This window comes from Neoarius graeffei, chromosome 9 (genome assembly GCF_027579695.1).
Source record: "Neoarius graeffei isolate fNeoGra1 chromosome 9, fNeoGra1.pri, whole genome shotgun sequence".
In the NCBI taxonomy this organism is placed as follows: domain Eukaryota; kingdom Metazoa; phylum Chordata; class Actinopteri; order Siluriformes; family Ariidae; genus Neoarius; species Neoarius graeffei.
The window spans coordinates 73,154,165-73,161,020 of NC_083577.1; the positions used below are offsets into that span (position 1 = coordinate 73,154,165).

The 6,856-nt window shown below is 39.7% G+C and overlaps 1 protein-coding gene across 1 annotated transcript; it reads right to left on the bottom strand.

Annotated features, from left to right (window-relative positions):
* Window positions 1–283: 283 nt before the first annotated feature.
* LOC132891341 (sterol 26-hydroxylase, mitochondrial-like) lies at window positions 284–6,518 on the bottom strand. The gene is made up of 9 exons (XM_060928855.1): window positions 6,291–6,518; window positions 5,801–5,991; window positions 5,336–5,535; window positions 4,981–5,178; window positions 4,650–4,813; window positions 4,379–4,545; window positions 4,084–4,165; window positions 3,809–4,009; window positions 284–412 (listed from the first exon to the last, which is right to left on the bottom strand). The coding sequence occupies exons 1-9, from the start codon at window positions 6,516–6,518 to the stop codon at window positions 284–286; spliced, it is 1,560 nt and encodes a 519-aa protein (XP_060784838.1).
* Between the last annotated feature and the right edge of the window lie 338 nt (window positions 6,519–6,856).

The window sequence follows — 6,856 nt, forward strand, 5'->3', positions numbered from 1 at the left end:
TGTAATTTACTTAAAAGTAGCTGAAAAATGTTACTACTTAATACACTAATATAATGGGGATAATAATGTTATGAAAATTGTACTGTTGTTGATGAAAACTAAAAAAGTGTATTGGCATAGGCAGTGGCATACCTGTATTCTTTCGACAAATTCAATCAGTGTAAGTTGTTCTAGAACAAACTATGATACATTTTGCCCTTGCATGTCCTTATAGAAATAGGCTTGGAGAGAGTGGGTGGACTCCTTCTGTCACAAAACTTGACCAAAGTTAATAATTCTGACTTTAAGTGGATGCATCTTTCCGCTCCAGAAAATGAAAATTGACTGGTCGGTCTGCCACAAGTACAGTGCGATAAAGAGCTTTGACCTCTCCTATGCTGGGATCCAGCTTCACTTCAAACAGCTTTATTATCTAGATAATGAAAAATACAGCAGTTCAACACTGAACATATGTGATTGAATACTAAAATATAAAAGTATATACAGGAGGTCACATTCAGAGTTGATTGAAAATGTGTAGTGAATAGTTGAAAGTGATACCAAAGTTTTACACAGCAGTATTCAACCCTACTTTCATGCTGGTTGGATCATTGCATGTGCAGTGTAGGCATACTGCAGTTTATCCTTATTTTTTTTAAATATTGCTTTTTTGGCAATATCCACTCTGGCAAGGATCTGTTCAACATCAAGTAGCAGCAGTCACATAGACAGCCTAGTGAAAAGGAGAAAAATCTCTAGGTGGCAACACGACCTCCAACACCACTATACAACCCCGATTCCAAAAAAAGTTGGGAGGAAGTACAAATTGTAAATAAAAATGGAATGCAATGATGTGGAAGTTTCAAAATTTCATATTTTATTCAGAATAGAACATAGATGACATATCAAATGTTTAAACTGAGAAAATGTATCATTTTAAGAGAAAAATTAGGTGATTTTAAATTTCATGACAACAACACATCTCAAAAAAGTTGGGACAAGGCCATGTTTACCACTGTGAGACATCCCCTTTTCTCTTTACAACAGTCTGTAAACGTCTGGGGACAAGTTGCTCAAGTTTAGGGATAGGAATGTTAAACCATTCTTGTCTAATGTAGGATTCTAGTTGCTCAACTATCTTAGGTCTTTTTTGTCGTATCTTCCGTTTTATGATGCACCAAATGTTTTCTATGGGTGAAAGATCTGGACTGCAGGCTGGCCAGTTCAGTACCCGGACCCTTCTTCTACGCAGCCATGATGCTGTAATTGATGCAGTATGTGGTTTGGCATTGTCATGTTGGAAAATGCAAGGTCTTCCCTGAAAGAGATGTCGTCTGGATGGGAGCATATGTTGCTCTAGAACCTGGATATACCTTTCAGCATTGATGGTGTCTTTCCAGATGTGTAAGCTGCCCATGCCACATGCACTAATGCAACCCCATACCATCAGAGATGCAGGCTTCTGAACTGAGCGCTGATAACAACTTGGGTCGTCCTTCTCCTCTTTAGTCCGAATGACACAGCATCCCTGATTTCCATAAAGAACTTCAAATTTTGATTTGTCTGACCACAGAACAGTTTTCCACTTTGCCACAGTCCATTTTAAATGAGTCTTGGCCCAGAGAAGACGTCTGCGCTTCTGGATCATGTTTAGATACGTCTTCTTCTTTGAACTATAGAGTTTTAGCCGGCACGGCGGATGGCACGGTGAATTGTGTTCACAGATAATGTTCTCTGGAAATATTCTTGAGCCCATTTTGTGATTTCCAATACAGAAGCATGCCTGTATGTGATGCAGTGCCGTCTAAGGGCTCGAAGATCACGGGCTTGGTTTTCCGGCCTTGACCCTTACGCACAGAGATTCTTCCAGATTCTCTGAATCTTTTGATGATATTATGCACTGTAGATGATGATATGTTCAAACTCTTTGCAATTTTACACTGTCGAACTCCTTTCTGATATTGCTCCACTATTTGTCGGTGCAGAATTAGGGGGATTGGTGATCCTCTTCCCATCTTTACTTCTGAGAGCCACTGCCACTCCAAGATGCTCTTTTTATACTCAGTCATGTTAATGACCTATTGCCAATTGACCTAATGAGTTGCAATTTGGTCCTCCAGCTGTTCCTTTTTTGTACCTTCAACTTTTCCAGCCTCTTATTGCCCCTGTCCCAACTTTTTTGAGATGTGTTGCTGTCATGAAATTTCAAATGAGCCAATATTTGGCATGAAATTTCAAAATATCTCACTTTTGACATTTGATATGTTGTCTATGTTCTATTGTGAATACAATATCAGTTTTTGAGATTTGTAAATTATTGCATTCCGTTTTTATTTACAATTTGTACTTTGTCCCAACTTTTTTGGAATCGGGGTTGTACTTAACACCCACATGTACCAGGACTTTCTGCTCAGTCAACTGTTGTTTATGCTGTTGACAAAGCACAGCTCAGGTCACATCATCAAGTTCAGTGATGGCTTAACACTGGTGGGCCTTGTCTGCAAAAATTAATTTGAATACAGATTGTGGGGGCAGCACAGTGGTGTAGTGGTTAGCATTGTCACCTCACAACAAGAAGGTTCTGGGTTTGAGCCCAGTGGCTGATGGGGGCGTTTCTGTGTGGAGTTTATATGTTCTCCCCGTGTCTGCATGGGTTTCTTCCAGGTACTCCAGTTTCCCCCACAGTCCAAAGACATGCAGTTAGGTTAACTGGCTACTCTAAACTGTCCACAGGTGTGTGTGTGTGTGTGTATGAATGGTTGAGAGGAGAAAACCTCTATGATAATCCAGTAGAAGGCAACGGGAAGCCACTACTGTAATTCTTCCCTTGAAACTTTGATGGCTGAAGCCATCAGGCAGAACACTAAAGAAGAAGAACAGATTGTGGTTCAAAGTTGAGTTCAGCTTACTGTGTGGAGTGTTGCATGCTCTTCCCACGCCTGCATTTTTTTTACAGGTTCTCTATTTTCTTCTCACCTCCCAAAAACTCCAAATTGCTCCTTGTGTGTATCCGTGGTGTCATATCGACATGCATCCCTTCCAGAGTGTATTCCTGCCTCACACCCACTGTTTCTGAGATTGACTCTGAACCAAGTTTGTCAAGAATTCCTTGATGTGCACATCACAGAGGACCACCCCTGGGCCCTCTGAAACCTAGCAGCATCTCCATTTTTCAGACCAAGGAAAGCAAACCTCTCATTACATCCATCCTCATTACTTTCCTTGCAAGACAACTATAGATAATATCCAGAGCAACTGTATTACTGATTTGGGAATTACACTGGTCTCACTACAGCCAATAGAGAAAGCAGTTGTGAACATGCTCATCGGTCTTGTGTTTCTTTATTAAGCACTTTCATAAGTGCTTGGTTTCCTTACCATCTTGCAGAAGGTGGCAGAGTATCAGAACCACTACTTCCAGACTTTGTAATAGCTTGAGGACCCACAAAAATCAATTGAAATATTCTGAGCATTCTGCTCAGGACTCACTAGCATAATGGACTGTATATGTTGGTGCTGATAATGACATTTCCTTTTAAGTTTGCAGCAATGCATCAACCATGAACTGCCCCCTACTGGTTGCTCATTCAATATGTGCACAGCAATTTATATTCTGCTCTACCTTTATAATCAGAGGCATTAAAAATTGATTGATTACTGATGGCCCAAAAGGACAGAGCAGGAAGTTAGCGTGCATGAACTGCAAACATTTTTCCATCTGTATTGATATTTTGAACTTAGGTCATCAACTCTGGATGTGGTCCACGGTAAATAACTGATAATAAATAAACAGGTAGATGACACTTTATAAATGATCTCTTTTTTTTACCCTTGCCAGAGCCAGGTGCATCTCTAGTTCAGCAATCCGTCGACCAGCACATCCTCTCACTCCAAACCCGAATGGGATGGAGCCGAATGGATTAGGCCTTTCCCTCCCATCCCGTAACCAGCGTTCAGGCTTGAAGATTCTTGGTTCAGGGAAAATTGTCTCATCCTGACTGATCGCATAATGGTTGATCGAAAATGAGGTCTGTTCATAAGAGCAGTTATTCAGTCAAACAGTGAGTTTAGGGAGCCAGTACATACTATATTAAAAAAAGTCACCTTTTTAGGGAAGAAGAGTCCTCCAATTACCACATCACTTCCTGATAAAAGACGTCCATTTATGGGAACAACTGGGTACATTCTATACACGATCATATTCATGTTAATAACATAAAATAACCAAATTCTTTATAATGACACATTTTATTTTACATTAAATATTCAAACTGCCCATGACATGATGACTCCAATTCTGTCCTACATAATCAGTGGTAAACTGTGGTGGACTGGCCTTAACTAATTCATATACCCACTGTTTTGTATTTCATTTATTTCTCTCCTTCCAAACATCCACCTGAGAGTCTCCTTGATGACAGCCTTGAGGTAGGGCATGCTGTTTATTTCTTCAGTCGTTGGAATTTTGTCCCCATTTACAACGCTGGTCACTTCCTGATACAGTGTGTCCTGTGTCTTTGGATGCCGTGACAACAGGTACAAGGCCCACATCATAGTGTTGGATGTCTTAAAAGACATCACATTTCATTCTATTTTATTCTTCATCACTAAGAACCATACATCTTCAACCAACACTCAAACTCAAAACTATAGTGTAATGTTATCCTTACTGTGTCCACTCCTGCCAGGAGCAGTTCAGCAATGCTCCCATACACATCCTTCTTGCTCAGGTTGGTGTTAGAGAGTAAATAGCTGAGGTACTCTCCTGCAGTATCCTGACCTGCATCCAAGCGCATCTGAATGTCCTCCATCTTCCTGTCAATTAGCTTGCAGGCTATTGAAACCCACAGATATTTTTCTCAATTTAAATAGACCAACATAAGAAATAATAAAACATATTGTATATTATTAGATAAAAAACATATATTACATTTCTTCTACAGAGATAATAAGAGATAGAGAGAGCTATTTGATGTTACAGCAATTTCTTCATCATCTCACCAAATCTGAAGATTCCGTCCCAACCAGCCACATAGCGCTGCCAGAATGGCAAAAAATTCCATGTCCACTTGGGAAGCACGGACACAGGAAGAATGTAAGTGAACATCTGGGCAATGGAGTTAATGAAATTTTGAGTCTCAGCTGGAATCTCATCCTCCAGACAGCCAATCCGAGTCTCAAACAGTATGCGGGAGATTCCTGAATAAGCAGGAATTAAGACAGAAAGGAGAAATGCTTAAATCAGACATTAAATTGGTTTATCATTATCTTACATTTCTCTCATCACATGCACTATCAGCCAATAATTGGTTAGATACAATTTTTGCAGGTATCATTAAAACCTGACAAACCATACCTTCTAGAGAGAAACGGTACAGCTCATTGGACATGTCGGGTACCAGGTCTCCAGTGGAGCTCATCTTGCGCAGATGGCATATCCTTTTCATAAAATCTGTGACTACCTCATTAACCACATTCTCATACTTCATTGCATCCTTTGGATGCAGCATACGTTTGTTCAGCACTGATCGGAGTTTGTACCACTTTTCTCCTTCTCTGATCAAAACAACATATTTAACACAGTTAAGCCACAAACAGAATGTCCCACAGCTGTACCAACTGCAACTGTACACCTTCGATGTTTAAAATATTATTTTATGAGAAAATTGTGTGCTAGCCAAATGTAGATTTTCAGTTCAATGAATAAATTAAAATTAATTTTGCTCTAATTGCCATGTTATGTACAGGATTTGAGTCTTAAAATAAATAAATCACACAGCAGAACTAAAAAGTGATCGTGTAAAAGGTGGATCTAGCTTACTCAGTGAAGGGGCCATAGCCTAAGTCCTTTATCTTTCGATATTCAGTCCATGCAGTCATGTCTCCTCTACAAGGGAACTTCTCATCTTTTCTCAACAGTTCCTCCAAAAATTGCACACTACTTAAAGAAACAGTAACCACGCTGCCAGCCTTTACTTTGTACATGGAGCCATAAAGTTGTTTCTCATACAACTAGAGAAATTACAAAGAGACAAAAATGTCAATGCCATTGATAAAATGTAGCATCTAGATAAAAAGAGGTTAAACTAGATAATAAATAGAGCAACTCTTCATTCCTAAGTTATAAAATACCTCTTGTACTGAGTTCATGCAATTCTTTTCTTCTTCTACAGTTCTGTTTTCACTGCTCAAACCATAATCAATTTATAAAGTCAGCAGTTGCAAACTGGGTAAAATATTAAGAAGACCAGCAATGATATCAAATAAATGTCCATACAGGTGAAGAGACCACATGACTGAACATACTGTACCTGCAGCTCATGCATGCGATTGTAGTACCCTTTGAAAATCATCTTGTACAGTATTGTAGGAAGGGTAACCTCAGGGAGGTCAGCCTCAGTCCTGATGCTCCTAGGAGGGGCAGAAGCTGTAACATTTCCTCCTGCCTTTCTCTGTATAGTCAAATTGGTGGTGGTGGGCCTAAGTAACATACGAACAGCCATGGTCCTAATCGAATGCAAAGCTAAATGTTGTGCCATTAGTGTTGTGGGCAGCTGGAATATTTACACAGCAGTTCATAGTTCATTCTACACAAGAATGCAGGAAGTACAGTTAACCTTTCACATGTGGCTCTAATACCAGTCGAGGTTTAGGCAACCCTTGAGCTGTGATACAATGTTTTTTTTTTTTTAAATCAGTTTAATATTAACTTTAGTGTTGTGCATGTACTGTAGCTTGAGCATGCACATGTGACCTCTGTGTGGTGTCTTCTCAGGGATCTCTCTGGACTTATCAGGCTTGTGGTGACAGCACTTTATTTCTCACATCTGCATATATGACAGGACATAAGAGTAGGATAGTCATTTGTGGGCGTGCA